This window comes from Lepidochelys kempii, chromosome 8 (assembly GCF_965140265.1).
Source record: "Lepidochelys kempii isolate rLepKem1 chromosome 8, rLepKem1.hap2, whole genome shotgun sequence".
Lineage (NCBI taxonomy): Eukaryota > Metazoa > Chordata > Testudines > Cheloniidae > Lepidochelys > Lepidochelys kempii.
The window spans coordinates 28,972,633-28,999,703 of NC_133263.1; the positions used below are offsets into that span (position 1 = coordinate 28,972,633).

At 40.6% G+C, this 27,071-nt stretch overlaps 1 protein-coding gene across 10 annotated transcripts in view; it reads left to right on the forward strand.

Moving 5' to 3' along the window:
- TENM2 (teneurin transmembrane protein 2) overlaps positions 1 to 27,071 on the forward strand; it is a 1,082,027-nt gene that overhangs the window by 916,082 nt on the left and 138,874 nt on the right. For all 10 annotated transcript variants that reach the window (XM_073355925.1, XM_073355927.1, XM_073355928.1 and 7 more), the window contains 3 exons: positions 2,852 to 3,057; positions 12,005 to 12,200; positions 18,909 to 19,010. In XM_073355925.1, the coding sequence (XP_073212026.1) occupies positions 2,852 to 3,057; positions 12,005 to 12,200; positions 18,909 to 19,010 (504 nt within the window). The remainder of the gene's footprint in view (positions 1 to 2,851; positions 3,058 to 12,004; positions 12,201 to 18,908; positions 19,011 to 27,071) is intronic.

Below are 27,071 nucleotides of genomic sequence, written 5' to 3' on the forward strand. Positions count from 1 at the left end.
ATCAGTCTCTTATATGTTCATGAAGAAATTCAGCTTGAAAAAAGCATAAAGCAACTAATTAAGTGATTTGGCACTTCGTGTAATGAGTTAGGACACTTGGAAGGCGTGTGGACTCATTTGTGGGTCTCTCTATCTTCATTCCTCATGGCTCCTGCCATGTTAAAAATACTACTTCTCTAGTACTTCCTGCAGCACTGTCCACAAAGCAGAACTACTACTACGCTGTGACACATTTGGAAGTTTCACAAACAAGCTTCTGCATGGTGGGTCACTGGGTTATTTGAGGGTACTTGAGCAGTAGATGTGGTTGATAGGCATATAAATATCTTCACTCTGAATGCAAAAGATTATTTGCAGAAGAGACAATTTTTAAAACTTGGGATTTGTCCACATTTTGTCATTGTTACTTAAAGCAGAAGGGTGGTCTAGTTCTTGAAGCAGATGATTGGAAGCCAGGATTCCTGGGTTCACTTCCCATCTCTGCCACTGATTCTGGGTGATATTGCACAAGTTATTTAGTTTCTCTGTATCACGTTTCCCTATATGCAAGATGAAGGTGATACTACTTGAACTGCAGTGTTGTGAGGTTTAATTCATTAATGTGAGTAAGGCACTTTGAGATCCCCTGATGAAAAACTATAGATCTGCAAAGTTAGTAGTATTCTGACTCATAACCTTTCTCAATGGGTGTGACACTTCCCAGAGATACCTGGGATTGTGAAACAGCTTTGTCTGTGCCTTCTGTTGCTCAGCTTTCTGAAACCAACAGCCTCTGGCAACACTAGCCCTGCCTTTCAGGTCCCCACAGACTTCTTCCTCTTCTTCTTCTTCTGAGGCAAAGCAGACAGATGAATCCATGTCGCTTTGTCTGGCAAAACCTGTTTGTCAACCCTGCATGGGACACCAATTTTAAAATATGTTGTAAGTACATATACACAACTTCTGAAATATCATCCAGACACACACTTCATAATGATTTTGAGAATCAGTATAACATAAGTTTGTGTTAGGTGCCTCATTCTACCCTCTTTACATAAATACCATAAAAGCTGTGTACTAGGTGTGGTATGTTTGTCAAGCCTGATAGAAGTTGCTGTTATAGAAGACCAGCTGACACCAAAAGGCCTGTCACAGTGGGCATAAGATGTCTCATCAGGATAACATGTCACTCTGGGACAGAAACACGGGCACTTTACTGGACATCATGTTAATTCCTTTTACTCCATTTGCAGCCCACGCACTCTTGCAGTTTCCCCTGCTTTTTCTCTAATGCCCTAATATTGCTGAAGACCTGTTAACCTCGAACATTCAAAAAGACATGGACTATTAAAAACTACAGTTTAAAGATTAACAGTTCTTACTCAAAGCATTCTTTTTACTGTTTAAAGACATTGCCCATATAACATCTCTAAGAGGTTTTTCATTACATGCAAGCGTAAGTACCAGGAGCCTCGGTAATTTGGAATTTTAAAATTGAAATCATGCTGAAGTAGCTATTACAGTTAAAACAATAAAGACAGAGCAGGTGTTTGGTACTTACCTGCTGGGTTTACGTGCAGGTCCATACTATGCTGTTATGTCCTTCCTGAAAGCACTGTCTCCAGAGGCTGGCATTGGCAAAAATGTCCATAAACTGCTGGAAACTGATTCACTGGTATTCAGGGATCCTTTCCAGATATGGTATCTTCTAAGAATAGCATTGTACTGTGGTAGAAATATGGGCAAAAGAGCTAAGCTCATGATGGCTATAGGTAGTATGTGTTTCCTTGAATTTCATGTATCACTACCACTCAATACCTAGTTGTAATTAAAGCCACCAAGAAGTAGATTTAGATGTTCATGAGCATAATAGATCTTCTCTGTGGTTTTCTGACCTTTATTTAATTTATTTTAATAACTTGGCACTCATTACCTTGGCATCTGGGCACATCATACACTAAAGCAAATATCAATGTATGCTGGAAATCGGGAGCATTGCTACTCTCCTCTCTCTTCCCCATTGACCATTTGCCCAACAGAAATGTCTGAAGTGTAGGACAAGTAAACATAATGCCAGACCCAACCACATAAGGCTTTGCTGAATGGATGAGCTTTCACTATGTTCTGAAGGCTAACCATTTCATGGATAGAGAGCCAGAGGTGGTCTACTGGAAAGGTCTTGCCTCTTGTTTTCAATAATGCATATCTAGGGATTATCAGCAAGTGGAATTCAACCGGCTGCAGCCAATAAATTTGTGCACGGGGGAAAGAAATGGATTTTCATGTAGCCAGATCCCAAGCTGTATGGGCCTTTCAAAGGTTATCAAACTCTTTTTTCTATCTCCTTATTAATGTGTTTCCTTTTATATGTGATTATTGTTAGTTTATGGAGAGGGGCTTAATGGACCTGTTTAATGTATGAAATCTGACTAATGAAGTCTGCAATCAGTGAGTTTACATTGAAATTACCCTTTTATAATTATTTCCTGGTTATTTTTATATCTTGGTCACATTAAGGATGTGGCTGAAAAGAGCACAAGTTGATTTATATGTGCTTAGCTGGCTCTCTGCTCTTACTATACTTGATCAGTAAAGAGTAATCACAGAATTAAAAGTGGTGGGGGAAAAGCTGTATGCAAGTTTCAGATGCTCTAAGGGGAGGAATTTATAGCTTATGTAAAATCTAAGGGTCAGAGAAAGCAGTGGAGTTGCACAAATGTAAATAAAGGGAGAAACTGATCTTTAAAATGTTAAGCTTTGTTTTAAAGGGTTTAAAATTGCCACAGTGGTTCATCATAAATGGCATTACCAAAAATGCCTGTACTTCTAGAAAAAAAATCTCACCTGGCTAATACTTGTTCCTGTCTTCTAGGACCTTGGGCCACTAGAAATAGCAGCATAGATAGCGGGGAGGCAGAGGTCGGACGCAGAGTTACCCAGGAAGTACCACCTGGAGTATTCTGGCGGTCTCAAATCCATATCAGCCAGCCGCAGTTCGTGAAGTTCAATATCTCCTTAGGAAAGGATGCTCTTTTTGGTGTTTATATAAGAAGAGGACTTCCACCATCACATGCCCAGGTACTGTATGACTATGCTTAATGGATTTAAAAGCCAAAAGATAAAAGTACTGATGATCTAATGGCAATTAGTTTTAGGTGGTAAGGGTTTGTGCTTTTGAAACTGAGGGTCCTTGGTTCTTCCCCAGTGCCTCATGGCTCTGATTTACCTCAGAGCCCTGGAGTTGCTTGTTTGCAACAATGGCTTTGTTACAGATTGGCATCCTCTAACAATAGATTATTTACAGGAGTGACAATTTTTCTTTTAACTTGGAATAAATAAAGGTTGTTTTCCTGCAATCTTTATAATGTCACCCTTTTTAAAAATTAACATCTGCAGTTTGCTATTGTCAGCTTAAAATACTAGTGATGGAAATTCAGAGCATAAATCTGCTCTGTTGTGCTGTAAATCAGAAATAAAATACACGGAGGTCGTTGAAATTACACTCGTGAATAGATGGTGGGAGATTAGAATCAGGCCCACTATCTCAGAGTAACATACCACAGGTGACTGGAATGCTCTAAAAAGAAGAGACCGTCACAAGCCTGATTCTCCCCTCATGTGCTGGTATAAATCAGGAGCAGTCTGGGAGGTTACATAGATGCTGACCTAGTGTAAGTGAGAAGATATTCAGGCCCAGACTGGGTCTTCATAAGGGACTTGCTGCTTTGACTTGCTGAAGAAAATCAGTTGGCAGAGTTTAGATTACTGGAAGTTTTCTATTCCACCACCACTAGCACATGTTGTTCAGATGTGGGTTTTCATGGTCATTTTTGTCAGTGTTGGGTTAATTTTAATCCCCTTTTCCCAATGACTGTACCCAGGCCTCTTCCATCACTAGGTCACTAAGCTATGTATGCAGATTTGCATTTTCCCTTTCAGGTATGGAGTTAAGTCTGGTGCTTGTCTTGCATTTCTTACAAACAACTGTAGTGAAAACTCATCAGTCCCTCATTTTTATGCTGACCCGATAATATAGAGCAATGGGCACTCAATAAAAATAATGGCTAACAAATTTAGAAAAAATATAAGCAACTATTTCTTCAGAAGATGTGTAGTGAGAATTTGGAATTCATTGCTGTAGGAGGGCATATAGTCACTGCTGAGATTTGATTCAAATAGCTGGAAAATTTTGGCCAGATCCAAAGCCCATTAAAGTCAATGGAAAGCTTCCCATTTACTTTGATGAGGTTTGGCTCAGACTCCTCATGAGCAATAATATGTTTTGTAGCTATGCATGCCAAGAAAAAAAGAAACCCCCATTCTTCAGGGAATGAGCAAAAGCATAGATGACTACCAATTTCAGGAAGGGATTCTTTCACTCATGTGCAGCCTTGAAAATTAGCTCTTAGTACAAAGATTTTTTCCTTAAATTTAGAAAGCTTAACTTGACATTTGAGTTCTGGAGAGCAAGTGCAGAAATCTAAAAATCCCTCTTGGGAATGCCCCCATTTGACATTCCTAGACACTTAGCCCCAATTGGCAAAGAATTTCTGAGTTACATTTTTTCATTTGCGAAAGCAGAGTGGAGTTACACAGATTTGTATATGGTTACATTACATGATTTTAGTTGCAACCCCCCCCCCCCCACACACACACACACACAGCACAAAGAGTGAATAAATGAATTTTGTATGGGAAACTACACTGGAGTCTGAAGATTCTGATTTATGGGCTAGTTCTGCAGTCATTCCACAGCCATAAGACTAGGGGCCAGGAACGATGCTCACTACTATATTCAAAGGATTACGACCACTACATCTACATAATCCAAGAGCAAATGGCCCTGTGGTTGTCTAACCACCATTCCCCTCTGTGGTGGCCTCTATTGAAATGTGCTCCCTTCCCCCCAGTGCAGCCACTCCACAAATAACAAGAAATTCTTAAATCTTACAGAAGCAGGAAGCCTGCAAAACAATCAGCAGGTCTGCTAGATTGCCAGGAAGTAAAGCCCAGCAGACAGAAAACAAATAGTAGGGGTCAGTGATCAGATTTGCATGTGAAAGATTAACATTGGGGTTCCTTGAAGTTTTGTACTACAAGAGGGCTGCCTGGGGAGATTCCAGAAGATTGCTGCCCCATTCTCACCTATTCTTGTACATCTCCATGAGATGGCCAAGGAAATGAGTTCCAAATGCAGGGACCCTTTTCTGAGACAGCCTTGATTTTTGCACTGGCAATTCAGTCCCATGAACTTGACAACAAGAAAATTGCATTTGAAATTAATTACCCCAATAGAGTAAGAATGAAATGTGGTTAGTCAAATAACTGGGTTCCAAATCATTCAGCTTCTTAGAGATTTTTACCACTCCTTTTAATTTCCCCAGGAAATCAACAGGGAGTCAGTGCAGACACTAAGCTAGGATGTCATGTGCTCACAGTGACCTGCCCTTCTCAGGAGCAACCAAAGCTCCAGGAAGATTTCAAATGTAGCCTTAAGTAAGAGTGAATTGTCATTGTCTGGCTAGGAGGAGACAAAGGCATGGACGACTCTTGCAATAGCCCTATTAGGAAGGAATTGATAGTTTATTAATTCAAGCTGAATTTTACATGTTATTGCCCTGCAATCAAGTGTATCTAAGGTTCTGTGTTTCAGAAGAGACTATGACCAGGTAGAATCCTCCTCCTCCTATTCTCTCAACACAGCACCAACATACCAGATCCAAAACTCACATCCTTTATTGTTATCTTAAATAATTAAAAACAGCAACCCCATAAGTCTCAGCCTAAGCTTCCTTCTCTGCATGGTTTCTACCTACAGGAACTTTCTTTCCCAGTCTCTAGTTAGAACTCCCCAAGAAGAGACTCCTGCCCTTTTTTAACCCTGGATAGAGTTAACAAAATCTACGTGCATGATCCTCAGAAATTACTCAGCATCTTCATGCAGGGCGTTAGCATTGGACAATAGGAAGACTCAGCAGAAAAGTCCCATATCCTTATGCAGGATCCTAAATCCTGCCAGCCTGATGCAGAGAGAAATGATTTTAGAGAAAAGAAAAGAGCCTGCTACACATCTGAACTTTAGAAGAGTAGCCTTGTTCTGATTCCAGAAAGGAGCAAGGATTTCTGTATTAATGAAAATAATCTGAATTTGACATCAGATGATGTGCTAACGTTGTATTTTAAAATCCTTGTTACTGCAAGTTAAGGACTTGAGCAGTAAAAGCAGTGAACAAGTTCACTTGACAGTTCATCACTGATCAGTGTTGATATGTCAAGCCAAGTAAAATCCTTAGTGGGAACAAGTCAATAATCAGCAAATTAGGTACATGATTACCCTGAGACAACAAGATGCAGCTCTTGTCTGAGAGCCCTGCTGAGATTTAACCTTCTCAGTATTACTGTTTAGCAAATATTCCAAACGCCTAGTTTAGTCAGTCAAACAGCCTCGTGTAATACTGTGGCTAGGGAATGGAGCTCTGGAGGGGGGACATACAGACAGAAATGCAGGCTTGTATGGCAAGTGGGTTAGAAATAAAAGCACTCACTGTATTTTCAAGAAAGATTTTTCCAGACTATGTAGTGGTACAGCCATGTAACAAAACATTCATAACCCCCTTAAAAAGTGGCCCTTAAATGGTGGAAAGCAAATGGATAAAAGGCTGCACACTGGATAATATTTGGAGAAGAAATGATAAATCTCTTGGATTAAGCACGTATATGCTGCTTATATAGTGATCCAAGCAAACATTGATATTACTGCTCATCTGCAGACTATTTCAAATGATAGCATGAAAAAGTAAGTTTATAGAAATACTATTAGGAATGCTTGGCCAAGGCAATCCACCAGAGCATATTACATACCTTTCCCACATAGTATCTTCTTTGCAAAAATCTCTCGTGTGGGTGAGTAAACCACTTGTGTTTTCAATTAGAAGTGGGACTAGCTGGAAACAATTTGAATAGTGGGACAGCCAGGATGATCTCTTGCTTCATAAACACCACTGATATTTTCATATTTTTCATGGTCCCAGCAGTCACAGATCAGAATGATATCATTCTCATCAGTTCAGTCTCTGTTATATGTCACGCTTTGCTCTGACTTATGCTGCTCACATTATGTTACACTGAATCATGTACATTCAAATATTAAAGTAAATTGTATGATTGGCTGTCAGCTTGGATATCAGATGGCTGGTGGGTGGGTATTTTAATGCATAATCAACAATTTGGATGTTTATGAAGTACTAATTTTAAAACACTTTGCAAACAAGTTTTTCCCCCCAACACATGTTGTTCAGATCTAGTTTGTGCTGAGTAGATCTTATGAAGTTTTGGCATGAGGATGAGCTCTCGCCACAACATCTAAATCTATATCTGGATTTTGAACACTTGTGATGTTCGTGAATTTTTAACTCCATGTTTTGGTTCATCCCATTATTAAAATAGGGTCTATTTGAAAAATCTGGGTTTATATCCTGATTTCAAACACTCTTGGAGTTTGGTTTGGACTCATCTGTAATTTGGAAGTGCAACCAGGTATCAGGCTTTAGGACACTATGTGTGGAGTTGCAAAGCTATTTTGCTGACTCTCACTGGCTGCCAGAGCAGGTGGGTCTCATTAGCTATTCTCAGAAATATAAGAGAGAGGGATAAGATGCCTTGAAAGGAAACATTGTAGGGACAAATTGCTCAGGTAGAACTCGGGTTAACATTGAGGTCTGTAAGTACAGATTTGTTTCAGGACTTTCTTACATAGGGTAAAAAAACAAGAGCAAACCCAAGGAAAGGGTAAATTTGGAAAATTAACCCGTTGTATTGTGGCCTCCTTTTTACAGGAGGCCTGATCTGTATAAAGCACTCCCCTCATGTCTGCAAATTCAAGCCAGGAGTTCTACAAGGACAGGTGCTCTCCTGCTGTTTCTGGTGCTTTTTGTATCTGGACAGTCTTTTGTCATTTCTGATTGCAAATCAGTCCTAAGCCATGAACCATAGAGGAGTATAAAACTAGAAGTCAGCCAAACTTTCAGATCTCTATAAAGGTTCCATTTGAGTTGTAAGTAGTGATGTGTGGCATTTCTTAATACATGTGAGCTTGTATCATCCCTAGCACTCTGTGTTCATTGTGTGAGTAGAAACCTTCACAATTTCTTCCTGATGAGCACGTGGCACATGTCTCACACTCTTATCCATCTATGGGTTGCTTTAGGGCATGCGTAACATTTTCAGCAGAAAATTGTGTAAAAACAGTTAGTAAATCAGAGGATCAGTAGAGCAACATGATGCAAAATAATGAGCTAGTTGGGCATGTGGTGAAGCAGAGCCAAGCCTGGGGATGGTCTTGATGGCCTGTTTCCTTGGCCAATCGAGACTAGACACATTGCTCTGGAATGTGTATGTTAATGTCCACACAACACATGGCAGCTGTTTACACAGATAAGTGGTAGGTCTGATTATGGCTTCTGCATAGGGAGCCATGTGGAAAGTCCCGCTCAGCCAGAACAAACCCCATCCAAGCCAAGTTTTTTCAGTGGCACACACATAGGAGAATATGCAGGGACCATTCCCTCTCTTTTATGTCTCCAGGATCAGGAAGGAGAAAGGGGCATGCCCAGCATACATAGTGTGCTTCTTGGGGTTTATGCTGGAGGTGTGCTCCACCTAGGGCCCCTCCAGCAGGCATTCTGCCTCCCTCCCACTCTTAGGCCTTGTCTATACTACAGGGGAAATTCGATTTAATCTACGCAATTTGAGTTATGTAAATAGTGTAACTCAAATCAATGTAGCTTAGATCTACTTACCGCAGGGTCCACACTAAGCGATGTTGCTCTCCTGTCGACTCCCGCTACTCTTCTCAATCCGGTGGAGGACAGGAGTCAACAGGAGAGCAATCTGCAGTCAATTTAGCAAGTCTTCACTTGACCCGCTAAATCGACCGCCGATGCACCAATTGCTACTCGTAGATCCCCCGGTAAATGTAGGCAAGCCCTAAGTGCTGGCCATTTCTGAATGGGATTGAGACTTGTCGTGAATGAGCTTCCATGAGTGTTGCCCATGCTGTACCTGTACTGGAATTTTAATATCATGGCTCACGACCGTGGACCTTTCCTGATCACTGAATTCATCTTAGTGAGAAGTTTTAAGGAGGAATAATGCTCATCTATAGAATGTTGGTTATGGATAAAATTTTAATGATATGGACAGGCTTCCAAAGGGATCTGCCATCACTAGGTCACACCCATGATCCCAGGAGGAGACTGGGGACCCTGCAGCCAAAGCTGCTTCAAGCCCTTTTAGCTCTTCCATGCTGTTCCTCTTCGATCCCACCAACCGCTGAGCCTGCCCTGCCATCTGAGGTAGAATCAGCATCAGACATTGGGGAGGCAGAGGAGCCTGCCAGCACAAGCAGAGCAGAACAGCATGTTGCCAATGAGAAATGTCAGCTTTTATTGCTACTTCCTTCCATGTCGACCGTCTGTGAGCAAACCTTCCAAAGAGCAATAAAAAATGTTCCGATGTTGTTGCCCCACTAATAACATTTTCCAAGAGGGTAGTGAGTCCATCTTTAACCTCTGACTGCTGGCAGGTAGGTTTTGGTAACATTTCCAAAGGTCGCTGATTTAGTGGTCTGATTTACAAACAGGTTTGACACCATTTATGCTCTGAAAGTTACTGACATGTCCGAATTGTCTAAATCCCTGCTATTTATTGGCTTATCCCTAAACCCACTGATTTAGCTGAATTGTTTTTCCTAGCCATGTGCCATGTAAAATAGGTTTGGGTGGAGAGCAGTCAGATATTTAGTTTAGTCACTTCTTGCTATTACATCTTCCCATCCACCACCCAAAATGCATTTCAGAGAGGAAAGATGGCCCAGTGGGCTATAACTCTAGGAGACTGGGGTTCAAGTCCCTGCTATATCACTGAATTTCTTAGGCAAGTCACTTAATCTATTTGTGTCTCATGTTCCTATCTATGCAATGGAGATAATAGCACTGTCATACCTAACAGGGGAGTTCTGAGGATAAATACAGTAAATACTGTGAAGTGCTCAGATATTTTGGTGTTGGGGATACCTTTAGACACAGAAGTTGTCAGACACTACTGCCCCTAACTTGAATGCACCTGAAAACAGGCAGGTACATATCATGACACTACTAATAGTCCCATAGTCCTGAAGACTTAAATATCTCTCTCTCTTACAGAAAGGAATATATTATTATTATTAATAATATTTTATTATTGATATTTCTTATTATTAATGTTTATTTAATTATTATATTTTAATTTATTTTCAGTAACTCGGTATTAATTAATGGAATTCAGCCTGCAGTGCACAAAGTCCTCTGTAGGTGAAGTGGCATGTTTAGAGTTCAGGATGATAGTTGTTTTTAAACAAAAGCAGAGTGTTTCTTTTCTTTGAGCTATCACCAGCCTGGGCGGTATGTGTTCGTGATAACAGAGGGAAATGCAATAAGACTCCTGGCAAGCAAGCACGTACTATTACTGTATTTTATTGAACACATACGTCTTGCTTTAGACACATCTATCTATCTCGATCTAGTGCTAGATAGATAAATGTGTCTAAAACAAGACCTGTTTTCATAGGGGACTTGTTATATAGCTATAAAAACATTAGATATATTGGTTTTGGTGTATTTCTTAAGGACTTCCTCATATAGAGGCTGTGGGGACTAGTGGGTTGAGCGTTGCGTCAGCCTGGGAGTTCTAGAATCACAGAAGTTAAAGGTAGAAAAAGGTTATGAGGTCATCTAGTCCACTTGCCTTCCTAGGCAGTATTCCATGTTGGAGGTTTAACTAATATTTCTTCCAATCTTGTTTTAAATATACCAAGCAATGGAGTTTCCCTTGGGAGATTATTACCCAGCCTAATAGATCTCACTGTTGAGAAGATTTTCCTGACACTCTTGTTAAATTTTCCCTTTCTTGATTTCATCTGGATACTAGTAGCACCCCTCCTCTGTGCTAAATAATTCCTTACTTTGCTCAGTGCTTTCACCTTCTGGATTATTAACATGAACATATCCCACCTCTACTGGAATTTATCCAAGCTTGACATCCTCGGTCTTTCCTCATAAGTCAATTCCTTATTTCTGTTGTTCCTTTCTGAACTCCTCCAGTTTGTCAGTAACGTTTGAGCAATGAGGTGCCCAAAACTGAACACAGTTGCAATGGAGCCAACCAGTACTTCCTTGCTCTTTGCAGTGATGCTTCTACAACAAGCTTCAATCAGGTACAAAGTGGGGTACCTTATATTAGGCACAAACAATGAGTTTATGAGGAGACTTTCATTCATTAGTACTTCAGGTGGCATGTCTGAGATTTCTGCGTACTGTGCCAGCAGGAGACTGCTGTAGGTGATTGCTGTGGAATGGGTGAGTTTCTTTCAAAATGAGATTTCCTGATTTGAGAATTTATATAAGAACCTAAGACTTGCTATGAAGGATCCCAACATTAATCCAGCACATCCTGAATCTTGCCTCCAACAGTGGCCAATACCTATTGATTCAGCCAGTAAAAAATCGCCATAATGTGCTTGGCCAGCTGAACAGTGCAGTACATAGGGGAGAGTTGGTTCCTGACCTCTTTGAATAATATTCTTACACCCTTTAGCATATGATCTTATTAAAGTTTGCATGTCTGCTGTACATGTTGTCATTGGTCTAAAATCCATTCAGTATTTCTTTTAGATGAGAATAGACAATGTAAATAATTAGCAACTTTCTTCAAAAGCTCAGACTGTGGAGGACTTTTACTCAAACACTTGAAAACATTTTTGCAGAGTGCAGACACTTAATTCTGTCTGTATCACATTATCAGAAAGGATAAGAGAATTGCTACCAGGCCCATAATGAATAAGGAAAGGCTAGCTTCAAATTGCCACACTCTCCAAATAAGGGTTGAAGGAAAGGGCATTTGGAGGAAGAAAGGGCAAGATATTCTGCCAGATTTTTATCTGTAGCATCACTCTAAATTCAGGTCTCTCTGTTTCTGTTTTACCACACAGTATGATTTCATGGAGCGTTTGGATGGGAAAGAGAAATGGAGTGTGGTGGAGTCCCCCCGGGAACGTCGAAGTATCCAGACCCTGGTTCAGAATGAAGCTGTGTTTGTTCAATACTTGGATGTGGGTTTGTGGCACCTGGCATTTTACAATGATGGCAAGGACAAAGAAGTGGTCTCTTTCAATACAGTTATCTTAGGTATGTATGCCTGCATGCTGAGGATTTTTCCCTCTCTTTGCTTATCTTTATAAAGTGTGGAAGCCTTCTGTCAGCTCTCTCTTTTTGCGCATATTTTGCTTTAATCCAGTAATATTTGATGTATGTTGAGTGTAGGTAGGAAAAGAGGGAAGTCTTTCTAGGGGTGAGTTGTGGATGCTTTTGTGTTGCTTATATTGAAGGCCGAAATCTGTGATCCTGTTAATATTTAGCTGTCTTTGAACAAGAAAATGAATGAACCTAGAGGCTTTACAATGGCCATAATATCTTATAACTACAGATATTAATAATAGTGGTGTATGGCTGTTCCTGCAAAGCTGCATTCTAATTGGCTGTTTGGAGATTTTAAGTGTTGTCACACCCAACTGTCAGCAGTTCGTAGCTGAGACTTCATCATTGAAACACTCTCCAAAACTTTACATAGGACTTAGGTGGTGTCACGGTTACAAGATAAGCTGTGCTTTAAATGCCTGTTAGTCCCCCTTGAAGACACCCCCACAGGTGATGGTTTTACTACCTTCCCCCCTCTCTGGGTGCAACCATACCACCTTTTGACGGGATTGGTGGGCTTCACCCTCTGTTTACCAACCACGCTAACCTGACAGACCCAACTAGGTTTGGCACCAAAAAGCCCTTTTCCTGTCAGGGCTGTGACAAGTGAAATGATTAAAGTAATTGAAAAACAGCTACTAAAAAACGTTGCACCCAAAGTTATATAACACACAGAGCAAAGGGTAAAGCCAGTAAAGGCCTATACAAGATTTGGGCAAACTTTTTGGCCCGAGGGCCACATTGGGGTCTATGTGGAGGGCCAGGTAGGGAAGGCTGTGCCTCCCCAAACTGCCTGGTCCCCACCCCCTCCCAATTCCCCCCCCCCAGAATCCCCGACCCATCTAATCCCCCCTGCTCCTTGTACCCTGACCGCCCCCTCCTGGGACCCCTGCCCCTCCGGGACCCCACCCCCTATCCAACCCGGCCTTCTCCAAGTCCCCTGACTGTCCCGACCCCTGTCCACAGGCCCCCTGGGACTCCCACCCGCCTATCCAACTGCCTCCCGCTCCCTGACTGCCCCCCACCCCAAACCGTCGACCCATCCAACCCCCCCTGCTCCCTGTCCCCTGACTGCCCTGACCCTTATCCACACCCACACCCCTAAGAGGCCCCCCAGGACTCCCATGCCTATCCAGCCCCCCCCATTCCCTATGGATAGTAATTCCATGCTCTAATGAGAATATAACAGGAGAGATGTATTATCGACCACCTGACCAGGACAGTGATAGTGATGATGAAATGCTAAGGGAGATTAGAGAGGCTATCAAAATAAAAAACTCAATAATAGTGAGGGATTTCAGTTATCCCCACATTGACTGGGTACATGTCACCTCAGGACAAAATGCAGAGACAAAATTTCTCGATACTTTAAATGGCTGCTTCCTGGAGCAGCTGGTACAGGAACCCACAACGGGAGAGGCAACTCGCAGTCTAGTCCTGAGTGGAGTGCAGGATCTGGTCCAAGAGGTAACTATAACAGGACCGCTTGGAAATAGTGACCATAATATAATAACATTTGACATTCCTGTGGTGGGAAGAATACCTCAACAGCCCAGCACTGTGGCATTTAATTTCAGAAAGGGGAACTATGCAAAAATGAGGAGGTTAGTTAAACAGATATTAAAAGGTACAGTGACTAGAATGAAGTCACTGCAAGCTGCATGGACACTTTATTCAAAGACAAACCATAATAGAGGCTCAACTTAAATGTGTACCCCAAATTAAAAAACACAGTAAAAGAACTGAAAAAGAGCCACTGTGGCATAACAACTGTGTAAAAGAAGCAGTGAGAGATAAAAAAGCATCTTTTAAAAAGTGGAAGTCAGATCCTAGTTAGGTAAATAGAAAGGAGCATAAACACTGCCAAATTAAATGTAAAAATGTAATAAGAAAAGCCAAAAAGGAGTTTGAAGAACAGCTAGCCAAAAACTCAGAAGGTAATAACAAAATGGTTTTTAAGTACTTCAGAAGCAGGAAGCCTGCTAAACAACCACTGGGGCCCCTGGACGATCGAGATACAAAAGGAGCACTTAAAGACGATAAAGTCATCACAGAGAAACTAAATGAATTCTTTGCTTCAGTCTTCACAGCTGAGGATGTTAGGGAGATTCCCAAACCTGAGCCATCTTTTGTAGGTGACAGATCTGAGGAATTGTCACAGATTAAAGTGTCACTAGAGGAGGTTTTGGAATTAATTGAGAAACTTAACAGTAACAAGTCACTGGGACCAGATGGCATTCACCCAAGAGTTCTGAAAGAACTCAAATGTGAAATTGCGGAACTATTAACTATGGTTTGTAATCTGTCCTTTAAATCAGCTACTGTACCCTATGACTGGAAGATAGCTAATGTAACACCAATGTTTAAGAAGGGCTCTAGAGGTGATCCTGGCAATTATAGACCGGTAAGTCTAATGTCAGTACCAGGCAAATTAGTTGAAACAATAGTAAAGAATAATATTGTCAGACACATAGAAGAACATAAATTGTTGCGCAAAAGTCAACATGGTTTCTGTAAAGGGAGATCGTGTCTTACTAATCTATTAGAGTTCTTTGAGGGGGTCAACAAACATGTGGACAAGGGGGATCCAGTGGCCATAGTGTACTTAGATTTCCAGAAAGCCTTTGTCAAGGTTCCTCACCAAAGGCTCTTACGTAAATTATGTTGTCATGGGATAAGAGAGAAGATCCTTTTATGGATTGAAAACTGGTTAAAAGACAGGGAACAAAGGGTAGGAATAAATGGTAAATTTTCAGAATGGAGAGGGGTAACTAGTGGTGTTCCCCAAGGATGAGTCCTAGGACCAATCCTATTCAACTTACTCATAAATGACCTGGAGAAAGGGGTAAACAGTGAGGTGGCAAAGTTTGCAGATGATACTAAACTCCTCAAGATAGTTGAGACCAAAGCATACTGTGAAGAACTTCAAAAAGATCTCACAAAACTAAGTGATTGGGCAACAAATGAAATTTAATGTGGATAAATGTAAAGTAATGCACATTGGAAAAAATAATCCCAACTATACATACAATATGATGAGGGCTAATTTAGCTACAACTAATCAGGAGAAAGATCTTGGAATCATCGTGGATAGTTCTCTAAAGACGTCCACGCAGTTTGCAGCGGCAGTCAAAAAAGCAAATGGGATGTTAGGAATCATTAAAAAAGGGACAGAGAATAAGACAGAGAATATCTTATTGCCCTTATATAAATCCATGGTACGCCCACATCTTGAATACTGCGTACAGATGTGGTCCCCTCATCTCAAAAAAGATATACTGGCATTAGAAAATGGCCAGAAAAGGGCAACTAAAATGATTAGGGGGTTGGAACGGGTCCCATATGAGGAGAGATTAAAGAGGCTAGGACTTTTCAGCTTGGAAAAGAGGAGACTAAGGTGGGATATGATAGAGATACATAAAATCATGAGTGGTGTGGAGAAAGTCAATAAGGAAAAGTTATTTACTTGTTCCCATAATATAAGAACTAGGGCTACCAAATGAAATTAATGGGTAGCAGGTTTAAAACAAATAAAAGGAAGTTCTTCTTCATTCAGTGCACAGTCAACCTGTGGAACTCCTTGCTTGAGGAGGTTGTGAAGGCTAGGACTATAACAGGGTTTAAAAGAGAAATGGATAAATTCATGGAGGTTAAATCCATTAATGGCTATTTGCCAGGATGAGTAAGGAATGGTGTCCCTAACCTCTGTTTTCAGAGGGTGAAGATGGATGGCAGGAGAGAGATCACTTGATTATTACCTGTTAGGTTCACTCCCTCTGGGGTACCTGGCATTGGCCACTGTCGGTAGGCAGGATACTGGGCTGGATGGACCTTTGGTCTGATCCAGTATGGCCATTCTTACGTTTTTATGTTCCCTGACCACCCCGCCCAGAATCTCCGCCCCATCCAACCTCCCACTGCTCCCTGTCCCCGACTGCCCCCCAGGACCCTCTGCCCCTTATCCAACCGCCTGCCCCCGCTCCCCAACCCCTTACCATGCCAGAGCCAGCCACACCGCCGTGCTGCCTGGTAAGAGCAGCAGGTCAGAGTGCTGGCGATGCAGTGAGCTGACGCTGTGGGGGAAGAGGAACAGCGGGGAGGGGCCGGGGGCTAGCTTCCCTGGCCAGGAGCTCAGGGGCCAGACAGGATGTGGCCCGCAGGCCATAGTTTGCCCACCTCTGGCCTGTACGCATATCGCCCTTAATCTAAACCTTAACCTTTCCTTGCAAATTTTGGTAAATTCCATTCAGCCTGGTTACTTCCATCTCTGGGGAGGGGGAAAGAGCCTGCTTGCTGCAATTTCTATGTCCTCAGTGTGTGTCTGTCAGAGACTCCCCTCATGGCCATTGCTGAAAGCCCACTTATCCACCTTCCTGCCTAGCCTAGCATCTTCCAGATGTTCATAACCTCTTTACTCATAGGACTAGGCCTACACAAAGAAAACTGATTGGAGCCAGGCATGGACATTCCCCTATTAATAGCTTCCCCCATTGTTTCCTTAAAGAGCCTTATCTTTGTCATTGTTTCATTTCTGTTTGTGTCACCCATAATAGTCTCCTTTGATTTAACTCCTCAAAGTCCAGCAAGGTTATATCAATCAGGTAAACTATTATTTTTATAAATATATAATATTTATAAAAAATAATACTCATAACTCCCTCTTTCTGCCTACTGATCACTAACACCCCAAAAGAAAAAGGAGTTGAAAGTATGTTGGCCAACTATCCTCTCACCACCCCCACCCCAAATATCTGAGAGTGAACCGTCCCCTAAAGACATGAGGATGGAAGGCAGAGGGCCACTACCCTTTGCCCTGAGAATAAAATTATGATGAAAGCTTGATGCTTTATGAAGAGGTACACTCAAGGGCAGAGGGGATTCCATCTTAGTCAGGCAACTGAAAACCAAAACCAGGCCAAAGTCCCAAGTCTTTATCAAAAGATGTGTTGAAGTTTGTTGAAGTGCTAGGGGAACCTTGCTGAGTGTCACTGTCACAGCAACAACTGAAACCACAAGTGAGCTTCCGCTATTTAGTGAAAGATTTTCATAGCCTACGAGTTGCTCATTTCCTCTCTGCTGATTAAGGAATTAAGAAGCAGTGTTGCTGGCCTTTGTGAGTAGTCCAATTTGTGAGTCTCATGTAGGTCCTATTCAGCTAGGAGGAAGGGGATCACAATCCACAACCTCAAGGGAAACATTATAAAATGGTGAAAAATAGGGAAGACATTTTCATTGCTTGAAGGATCAATGCTAAAAAGACAGATGCACTGTGGGCCTGATCCTCCTCTCAGGTATCATCCTGGTATAATACACTGAAAACACTGGTATAATCCACCAAATTTACTCAAGTGAGTCCTGATTAACACTGGTGTGAAAGGATAGTCCAGCCTTGAATCTTTAGTGTTAGGAGCAGTTATTTCTGGTAAGCTGCAATGTGAGATATGAATAATGATTTTCCCTTCATAATCCACAAATGATTTTATAAGTGTCTGTGTGTTTGCACATGCATGCACGCACCCACAAACAGACAGATAGTCCATGCATATATCGAGAGAGTTTTCTGCAACTCCAAATGGCATGTGAACTTTCTTGTACAGGTCCCTTACTGGTTTGGTATACTCCCCTGACCCATCTTGCAAACACTACTCCTTGAGATGTGATAAAGTGCTTGTCTTAATGTTGCCAGGTCTGGACTACATCTTAGAAGAGAGTCAAAGGTAATAGGTCTAATAGTCATGTACATATCTTGATAGAGCAATGATATTAATGGGACTGAAATGCAGAGAAAAGTACAGTATTTTATCCAGTTCAGAGGTTCTTCCACATATATCTATTATCAGAACTTTCACTAACAAGAGGCACTCAGAGAACTGAAAACCTCTTTGATATGAAACATGAGAGAGAATGTCAGGCAAGATGTCAGCCACAGACCACACTAAATATATGGACACAGGGAAAGTACTTTCATGCGCTGTGTAGCAAAAGAAACAAATCTTTCCATAGTCAGGTGTCCTCTTCAGAAGACAACAAAATGGCATTTTTTTTAAGAGTCACACATTTTGGCTTTTGTTTTCACCACTACCAAGAATACTATCCAATGGCCTAGCTGATGGTTATTGGTTGAGTTTTCTTTCACTTTTTGGTCTGTTCAATGTATCTGAATTCTTTACTGTGCTTCTGATTTGTTTTCTATTCAGAATCCTGAAGTGTGACATTAGCCTACAAAGGAAATGTACATTCACAGAGTCATGTGAATTCTGACGCCCAAAGAGTCAATATAAGTGTGACCTTGAGCAGGTTACTAGATCTCCCAGTATCTCAATTTCCCTATCTGTGAAATGAGGTTGATACTTTATAACTTCACATACAATGATAGCACATAGAAACCAAAAAGATTTAGCAGATCAAGACTTTTAGAATGACATCTCACTAGGCATTCACACAACATATCATAATTATATGACAGTGGCGCATATAGGGGTGCCTTGGTGTCACAGTAAATATTTAGCATTTTTTAAGAAGTGACCTGTCATTATCAAGTTGAATGCAAAACTTGCACTGGATATACATACAACACTAGCTTTCTTTCTGCAGCCAAGAACAGGAACAACTAATGTGTCTCTGATGTCTGTCTTTCAGATTCAGTGCAGGATTGTCCACGTAATTGTCATGGGAATGGCGAGTGTGTATCTGGAGTCTGTCACTGTTTTCCAGGATTCCATGGTGCTGATTGTGCTAAAGGTACCATTTACCCTATGTTAATTATTATTCTACAATTTGTGTTAGGCTTTGACATAGGAGTGGATCTCCAGAACAGGTTAGTTACATGGATTCTATTGAGATCCAAGAAGTAGATTTTATATATCTATAAAGGTGTGTGTGTGTATGTATATATATATATACACACACATACGCACACACAAACACACACACACCCTTTTATCTTCGATCTGATGGAGTTAAAGCAGTTGGTCAAGTGAAAATAATGCTGCATTGCTGATGAGCTTGGATAAGCGTAGTTAGTTTCTGTGCCAAGATACGTAGGAAAGAAGAATTTAATAAAAGGAAATAGCTTCATTTCCAGTAAAATCAGCTGAATTACCATGAGTGCTTTCTGATAATCATTAATTTACCTGTAATAGACAACTGATGATCTTCTTTATTTGTACATTTTATATATTCTTTCTAGGCTAAGCATGTTTCTAATTCATAAAGGGTTTTTTTTAATCTTGTAATCTTTTTAAACTGTAATACTTACAGGACTTTCAGAGAATGAGAATGAGGGAATGAGAATTCAGGGAAGTATAAAAATATAAAAGGGAAGTATAAAAATAACCCTACCCTTGACACTTATTTCAGTGAATTAACACTATGAGATCCAGTGTCACAATTTCCAAAGCTAACCACAAGTGTAAAGCACATCCATGTGTGGATGATATTGGGGTGTTGTGTAATAAATGCTTCTAGCCAAGTTGGGTTAGGTATTTTTGAGGGGTAGTGTTTCTGATAAACATATTAAACTACAAAAAATAAAGTTCAAATCATGTTCAGGGTCTCACAGACACACAAAAGCCAGAAAACTGAGAGTCAAGGAAGATACTCTTGGCTTAGCCTAGCTACTGCAATAGAGCAATATTGTATATAATCAACTGCTCTGCGGAGATCCCTTTAATTCGTGGTCATGGTGGTGTAATTTTAAAACAGGCTTCACTCTCAATTTCCTGGTTCGTGTGGGATTATGTCACACTTTCAGTACTCGCAAAAAGAAAAGGAGTACTTGTGGCATCTTAGAGACTAACAAATTTATTTGAGCATCCAGTGAAGTGAGCTGTAGCTCAAGGAAGCTTATACTCAAATAAATTTGTTAGTCTCTAAGGTGCCACAAGTACTCCTTTTCTTTTTGCAAATACAGACTAACACGACTGCTACTCTGAAAACTTTCAGTACTGTGTGTTTGGGATTGTTTTCTTTGGAGTGAGGGTTCATTAATGTTCAAAGGGGGAAATATGCATTTTGGATACTATTTCAGATTCAGTGGTGACCCTTAAAAATATCCCCATTTTGCCTTAAATAAATTAATAAGTATACTTCAGTACTAGCCTTGTCACTTATACATACTGTAGGGAATACCAAGGCGACATTATTATCTGAGACATTAAGATAACTGGCAAGTTTTACAAAGGAGACCGCTGTATATATTCAAAGCATATGGTATTACTGCGTGTGCTGTAAATGCATATTGACACTGATGCACATTTATTTGTTGTTGTTTTGTGAAAAAGTGTGTGTAGTAACTTCATGCTTGACTGCCACTGTTTAGACACCACAATCTTGGCCACTAAACATTTTATGTGCCTTCTGCATTATGCAGCAATAATTCTATATGTACTAAGCCACTTTTGGTGTAGAGGTATTACAAAATCTGTTTTAATACTGTACTTCAGATTTATGGCAGAAAACACTGTTCAGGCTCCATCAGACTAACCGTCATATTCTAGGACATTTGTCAAACAGTTATATCTCAATAAGTCTACTAGCACCAGTCAATCAACACATAAGGCCTCTCCCAATCTTTCTTGCTCGTGTCTTCCATGTGTTGTGTCTTTCCCCTTTCAAAAGCACAAGTATAGTAGTAAGCTCCATGAATTCTGGGAAGCTCTTAATTTCTTTCCCATTTATTAATGTTTGTAGTTAAACACCATGGACTATGTTTTTAGGTGCCTGTAAAAGAGCAAAATGTGTTTGCATGCAAACTTCACATGTACATGTGCAGATAGATTCACATACAGTTACTGGTCTGGAACAGACCAACAACTGTAGGGCTGTGCACATGTGTGCATGATGAATATCTCACCCACTGAATATGCCTTTTAATATCTCCATTCATTTTGTGTGGATTTTTCTTTCTACTCCAGTGGATACTGTATGTGAGAGCCATTTGAGAGGGCAGAATTTCAAATTAGGATTCTATGTATAGCTAAGCTTAAAATAATAACATGATATACTGAAATATATCAGTTTTAATGAAGGTAGCCTTTAGCTATTAGTTCAGTTTGTAGATAATATATTTTCAAACTGATTTTAATTTCTGAATTCCCAAACACCATACAATTCACTTTCTCCAGTTGTCCATAGAAATCTCTAGAGTATTGGCCAATGTAGCTGAAGTATGAATTAGGGGGTTCCTTGAACAGCTGTTAGAGCTTGATTCAATAATACAGCAGTGTAACAGCTTCGTATAGGGTGAAACTCACCTCTGTTACAGAGGGTCAATGCAAAGCCCTTCGCAACATCTAACCCCACTTAAGGGGTTTGCAAGCGGAGGGAGTGCCTGTACACCCTGTATGTGCCATGGGAAGGGTCATCACGCCATCCCATAGTTTGTGGTGGAAGGCCACAGTGGGATGGGCTTGGGGAGGGACCACAGATCCTACATTGTGTGTATCCAGTGTCCCCAGTACTACATGTGACTGCCACTCAAGAACTGCAGCTACTCACACAAGCCATAGGCTGGAATATTAGCCTAGCCCTGGATTTGAGTGAAAGGTGGCTTCTGCCTCCCCAGTACTCAGGCTTCATGTGAGTGGATTGGATTTCACCCATAGTGGAGAAAGCTAATACCATTACGGATCCAATCCTGACATTTATATTCAATCCTCACTCAGGCAAAATTCCCTTTAAAATCAATGGGAGTTTAACCTGACTAAGGCCTTCATTTACCACATGAACATTTCTCATTTTACATTTTAATCTCAAGTGATTGAAGCATCACAGAAATGTAAAAGTTTTTAACTCACAGGATAATTCAGTGCGTGTGTGTCTGTCTTCAAAATATGTGTTTGCTTTAAACCTGTGCAGAAGTGGCCATAAACTGAACTGTATTGCTGGTAACTTCATAAGTGGTAATATGTCCTTAAGTATTAGCCATAAAAGTGCCCAATGACAGAGAGACAAAATAGTGTCAAGGAGGAATTCGGGGAAGATGCACTTTGTAGAGACATGATTATTTTAGTTTGACACTGTGTTACATTTATTTTGTGTGTTCAGTTGTTTTTTGTCATACTTTCCATGATGCCGCTTGGGAGGTATTAAATGCATCTTCTTCCTCACCTTGACAGACTCTAATGCTTTTTCCTGTTCCTGTTCTAACACTGATTTAGGTGCTTTCAATTGGCCAATGTCCCTTGCTAAGTCAATAAGCAGGTATGACTCCTACTGCGCTGCTTTTTGAGATTTGCAGTACAGTATTTGTTTCTGAAAAAAAACAACTGATCTAGCATCTTCGGAGTGTATCAAACTTACTATAATTTGTTTTACTCTTCTAATGTTTTGAAGGGCATGCAAATTCTCTCCCCTCAGGGAAAAAAAAAGTTTATCCAAAGCCATCATCATACTGTTTTGCAAATGTGCTGGTACTCATACCTCTTTGAATAGTACCTTCTAAGGTGAATTTAGAGCTTGCATTATGAAATTGTTTAGCTAAACTCAAAAGGTAAAATTCTGTCCAGACTTATACCAAATGCAACATCACGCAGGGTTCAGATACCGTAATGATGAGCATGGTATAAACATCTACATAAATGAAAGGGTGCAAAATTTGTTCTGAACTGTTTGAGAGCTGATGACTGGCATTCTTGATTTGTGAAGAAAAGTTAATAGTCAACTAGTGATAGCTCCTGATGGTGGCCATTAAGCTGGCATTTAGCAGATACATTTCATTAATTATGCAATATAATAACCAATTTGTTTGGATTAATTTCTTGATCTAAAATGCTTTTTTTTTTAAACCAGCAATGTGTAGCATGTTCCATCAGTTGCTTCTCCTGTCTGGCTGTAATAGATCTCAGTTATTTATTCTCAGCTTTTTCCTATTCTTCTTGTTTGGCTTTTTCATTATTTTATTTTCATTCTGTTTGTTTTTGGCTCGCTGGCAAAAGATGGTGCCATTTTAATAAGTATAAATACAAGGGTAGTTTTTTCTAAATTATTTTTTTCATTTTGAGCTCTTCCTTTTTTATGTTTAAAATAATTATTAAGCACATACAAAATTGTGGCATATTTCTTTATTTTGAAAGCATTTGGTATTTCTAATGGTTGCCTTTAATAAGATGGAAGCGCTTATCATTATCACTCCTTCTATATTGCATGTGTGCTTTTGACCTGCTGTATAAACACTTAACAGGTTAGATACTAAATTATTGGGTAAATAAGTAGCTACTAACTACTGAAAATGATAGCTCCTCCTTCTCGTGGTTGTCATTGAAGAAAAACAATGGTAATATTACAAAACATAAACTGTTTTAATCAGAGGCTGGTGAAACTCTTTTGGCACTCTCTGAACCTGGGGTTATTCAGAGACTTGTAGGCAGAGCAGGGGTTTTCCTTTGTGTAAATATCAAGTCCCATGCCAACAATTAGGTTGGCTGGCCTTGCCTTCCTAATCTAACACCCCGAATGCTCCCATTGAAAATGGGTATGGGAGGGATTGCAGTGTGAAGTACTAGAAGGTGAAAGGGCATCTTGCTGATTTATTGATCACTCAGTTCATTTCTGCACTATACATCAGATGGGGGCCATCTCTTTTATCTATGGTGAGTGAGTGATCTTCTGCCTGTGCTAATGAGTAGCCCTTCGTAACATTTCCTTTGTATAGGATTAATGGAAATGATCTTGTCTTCTTAATTTGGTCTGAAATTGTAGGAGGTGAATATAGAACAGGTGCACCAAAGACCCTAGCACATTCAGTGAATAGTGTGTGACAGAATAGCCTTGGCCTCTTGCCTGCCTGGCTGATAGTCCTTTACTCTGTTCTCAGTCAATGAGGGAGAAATGTTCAGTCCATGTTTAATGCTACCCCATTCACTGCTTGTGGTGTATTATTCAACTGAATCACTTCAGTTTGGCACATCAACAAAACAGAAGTCCAAGAGGAAAACAAGGATGCCCAACAGTGAAATGCAGTTTGTGGGATCAGCAGAGCTAGAACAGAAAGGATGGTGGAAGGAGACAGAAGTGACAAGAGGGGAGAGGGAGGAAAGGAGAAAGGGTAGCCAAAAAAAAACCTTACTGCCAAATATGTTCCATGAGCTCACAGCTCAAGAAGTGTTTCAGCATGTGGAATATATTTAAGGATCAAATAGGTACTATTTCTTTTTAAAATGCTGTATTCATGATTTGCAGCTGATACATACCCCACAACCATGGTATTGGGCTGACCACATTCAGTGTATTCAACTTCCTTCCTACCATCTCTTCTTATGTCTGTCTTTGGGTATTTCTTTCTGTATCCACTGCAATAGAAGCTGCAAAGTGTCTTTCATTCCTTGCTTTTTGGTCTCACTGTGAACTTATGCAGCCTTCAAACTCTTACCAAGATAAGACTGGTTACCTTTTGTTATGTGCCTGTTCTGAAGTTTTAGCCTATGTGAATCAGCAATTAGTGATGAGTGCATTATAAATTTCCAAATCTTCATCATGCTAATCACATATTTTTTCAGCTGATTTTCTGCATTCCTGGCAGGTGAGCAATATCATTGGTTGTCATGCAAAGATCTCCAGGTTCAAAGCTAGCATGGTGTTTTTAGTGTGAGTTTTCACTTTTACCGTGCGTTTCTTCCCAGTTTCACATGAGTGCTGCCTGCCCTTAAAAAATTACATCATTTGCATCATTAAAATGTATTTTGCTCCATTAAACATGTCAGATATAACTGCAGAACAAATAAATTGACTTCCAGCCCAGCTTGATAGTTATGGATGGTCATTGGCATCTGTCAGCTGTTCCATGGGGTTTGTGAAATGAGTTTGTGGCCTTAATCCAGTTCCTAGTGGACAGGTGTCTCCATCATAAAATCCAGCATCATGATTGCCAATCTAAACCGATGCCAAGAACTAAACTCATTCTTTGCGGTGCTCACTCCAAAACCAGGCTAAGGCACACAGCCAGTCAATAGTAGAGCAAGGAATAGAACCCAGGAGTTCTGACTTTTAGTCCTAAAATCTCACCCCACCACACATGGATTTTACTGAATATGAAAGGTTAAAACATGGGACTGGAAAGTCAGGACTTCTGAGTTCTATCTATAGCTCTACTATTGATTCCCTGTGTGACTTAAGGAAAGTCATTCAACACTCTGCACTTCAGTTTACTGTCCTTCAAGAACATATAGCTACCTCTGCAATACCTGACAGGGCCATTGTGGACATTTATTAATGTATGTAAGGCTTGTCACATACGGAGAAAGTATGGTTGTGACACAGGTGCACAGATTATGCTGTAGCCCATGCAAAAAAGACCTTTAAGAAGCCTCCCATCCCTGCATTGCTATAAGTGGTGTTTTTGGAAAGAGATGATTACCAGCTTCCAGCCTTGTGAACATCTGATAACATGAAGATAACAGTCTTTAAAGTGACTACAATTTTGGTATACAAAAACCATTTTAGGTCATCATTTTTAGAAGTTTCTGTGACCTTCCTTGAACGCTGAGTTGGACTCAGGATAACTAAAGAAATTGGCTTTACAGGCAGAGGAAATAGCCTTTTTTTAAAGCTTTCTAGAGCTTTTCTAAAATAGTTTTTCTGTAACCCATGTGGTATATACACAATACATGATGGTGTGGTATATGATTTTATTAGCATTCCTTTTGGATGACCTTTAATAATTTTCTCAGGGCTTTATCATCCATGAGTAAAGTGGCCATTCCAAACTCATGCCAATAAAATCTTTATATCACACCATGCTATCATACATTCCTTGTATGTGCATGTGCATGGTGATTTGCAAGACTGGAGGTGGGCATGTTCCCTTTCCCAAAGAGCTGACAGTCTAACACAGAGAGGACAACAGTATGTGTAATGGGGGCAAGTGTGTTGTTTAGGAGAGCGAATAGCAAGGACTGCTGGAATAAGAGGAATAAAGAACGACTCAGAAGCTGAGAAAGAGGGCACTTCGCAGGCAAGAAGTTTGGATCTTTGAGGGCAGCATACCAGTATCTACTGACTCAAAGCTGAGAGTGGAGGAAGTAGTAGGATGAGAGGATGGAAAGGACTGACTGGGGGAATTATAACAAAGATATAAATTGGCATCAGATTATACATAGAATTATACACTAATATTGTATCCTATAGTGCAGTGTGTGTCATGTTGTCCGTATTGCCAGATGCCACAGTTGGCCACCGCACTGGTAGGTGAAAAGTAATGAAATTGTATGACATAATGGTTTTCTGATTCCACAGTGTTCTCATCCCAAGGAGCACATCTTCTTTTGCATTTCCTCAGTAGTTAGGCATCTTACTTTCGGGGTTAGAGACTGAGGCCAAAGACATTGCAACAGAATTATCTTGCTTCATGATTTTGGTAATTAATTGATCTTTAAATATTCATGGTAAATAGGCCCAATGGCCTGTGATGAGATGTTAGATGCGGTGGGATCTGAGTTACTACAGAAAATTCTTTCCTGGGTATCTGGCTGGTGAATTTTGCCCATATGCTCAGGTTTTAGCTGATCGCCATATTTGGGGTCAGGAAGGAATTTTCCTCCAGGGCAGATTGGCAGAGGCCCTGGAGGTTTTTCGCCTTCCTCTGTAGCATGGGGCAAGGGTCACTTGCCGAAGGATTCTCTGCTCCTTGAAGTCTTTAAACCACGATTTGAGGACTTCAATAGCTCAGACATAGGTGAGAGGTTTTTCGCAGGAGTGGGTGGGTGAGATTCTGTGGCCTGCGTTTTGCAGGAGGTCGGACTAGATGATCATAATGGTCCCTTCTGACCTTAGTATCTATGAATCTATGGTTCCTTCAAAGTGGGA